The 1,964-nt window shown below is 54.8% G+C and overlaps 1 protein-coding gene across 1 annotated transcript in view; it reads left to right on the top strand.

Annotated features, from left to right (window-relative positions):
• The window catches only part of HDAC4 (histone deacetylase 4), a 108,282-nt gene extending 107,622 nt beyond the window's left edge, over positions 1–660 (top strand). Inside the window, exons 26-27 of the mRNA XM_045294467.1 lie at positions 238–370; positions 628–660. Of these exons, the coding sequence (XP_045150402.1) occupies positions 238–370; positions 628–660 (166 nt within the window). The remainder of the gene's footprint in view (positions 1–237; positions 371–627) is intronic.
• Positions 661–1,964: the final 1,304 nt, after the last annotated feature.

Genomic DNA, 1,964 nt, shown 5'->3' with positions numbered 1-1,964 from the left:
GGCCAAGCAGACGTGGGCGCGGGGCGCCCGGCGCCAGCCCGGGGTCGGCGGAAGAAAGGGGTGTCGGCCGAGCTGCGGGGTGCAGCTGGCACGAGAAAGACAATCACAGATCTCCCTAAAACCAACTTGATCCAAACTGGTGCTCAACGTCCGATTCCCACCCATCACCCGCGGGCTCCGCGCTGGCCCCCGCCCCCGGCTCGTGCTGACCCCTGTCGTCTTGTGTTGCGTCTCAAGAGAGCGTCCGCCCTCCGGCTGCGTGCGCCCAGGCGGGTGCAGGGTGCGCGCGGGCGCGGTGGACGCGGCCGTCGGAGCTGCGTGGTCTCTGGAAGCCATTGGAAGATGCGAGTTTGTGCCTTTCACTGCTCCGGTGGGGTTGTGTGGCCGGGTTTTCTAAAGCCTGAGGAACGATGCCTTAAGAAAAAACAAACAAAAACACTGAACCGCGGGGTCGGCGGGACGTTTCGTGGACACCGCCCGCGTCTCCGGGAGGGCCCGCAGCGCACACGCCCTCGGCTGCGTGAGACTAACGGAGGTCGTTGCCAGTGCAAGAAGAAATGGCAAATACTGTTGGGGTGTTGAGGTCCAGCCCCCTTTTGACAAAGCCAAAGCGTTCTTCTTCCTCAGGCGTCTTACAGCGACCGAGCACCCTCCCCTTGACCGTCCAGCATGTCCGGGCACCTCGCAGTGTTAATGGCCAGAATGCTTTTTATGAAAAGCAAGTAGCATGAAGTATTGCTTAACATTTTAGGTATACGTATATATATGTATGTGTGTGTGTATGGCTATGCATACATGCATACATATGTATAATATATATTCCAATGTATTCCAAGCTAAGAGACTTGATTCTCATGAAATCTTGATAAAATATTTATAATGCATTTATAGAAGAAAAAAACAAAGGTATATATATATATCTAAATATATATATATATATTATATAAATGAGAAACACAGGTGGTAAAGAATCCCTGGTGACCGGGGGGCTTGCAGCTTAAGCGTCCAGGTGGTTTCTGGGAGGGGATGGAGCTTGAGACTCACTTTATCCTGAGCCCTCGACTGGCCGCTCGATGGCCCACTCCTCCGCCCGCGGGCAGCTGCCCTCCAGGCTGGTACTTTCAGGGTTTGTTTTGTTTTTCCCAGAAGCCTCCATTCCTTCACCGGACCTCCGTGCACATATGTATCTAATGAGTTTTTGTAGCAAAGGATATAAATTTGGGGGGGGTGGGGTTTTTTTGTATGAATTTTTTTCACACGCAGATTCCGCCGAATAAGCGTTGTTTTGTGAATTTTACACATTTCCCCTCACCATTCAGCGGTTTGACTGAGAGGTGATGACGTCATTCTTTCTCCGTTTTTCCTTTCTAAAATCTCGCTTGTACATTTTTCTTCCTTTGTTAAGAAAACCCCTCAGGGGTGTTTCTGTTCTCCATCGTGCCCATTTTGTCTCTGTGCAGCCGGCCGGCAGCCCTTCCCGGGGCGGACAGTGCCACTGCGCCAGAGTTTGTTTTCAGAGCGAACGTCGAATGGTTGGGGGGGGGTGGGGGGGACAGGAGGGCAGGGGCCTTTCGTGTGGACGTCCCCACCGTTGTCTTTTCTGAGTCCTGGCCCCGGAAATTCAGAGAAACCTCCTGACCACCCGCCTTGGTAGGCCTCCAAGGTGGCACTGTGTCCCTTCGCGGCCCGCGTGGGGTCACCGGGGCAGGGTTCTCAGAACCTCTCAGGTGAAGGCTGTGGGGGGCCCCCAGCATAAGGAGTGCCGCTTTTCCACTTCTCGGACATTCACTTTTCCATAGACCTTTGAAGCAGGTCAGCAGTGCATGGGTTGCAGTGCGCCTGGGGCCCGGTTTCCCCCCAACAGCTCCACAGTCGGGGCCCTCCCCGCCATGACCCTGGAGGGATAGCACAGACCCCCCACCAGTGTCCTCCCTCCCCCCAGGACACTGTCCTGCCCTTCTTTC

This window comes from Echinops telfairi, unplaced genomic scaffold (genome assembly GCF_000313985.2).
Source record: "Echinops telfairi isolate 266 unplaced genomic scaffold, ASM31398v2 ScPeMD7_3;HRSCAF=10, whole genome shotgun sequence".
NCBI classification, from domain to species: domain Eukaryota; kingdom Metazoa; phylum Chordata; class Mammalia; order Afrosoricida; family Tenrecidae; genus Echinops; species Echinops telfairi.
Note: the sequence above shows the minus strand (reverse complement) of the source record. Positions and strands in the feature narration are given on the sequence as shown.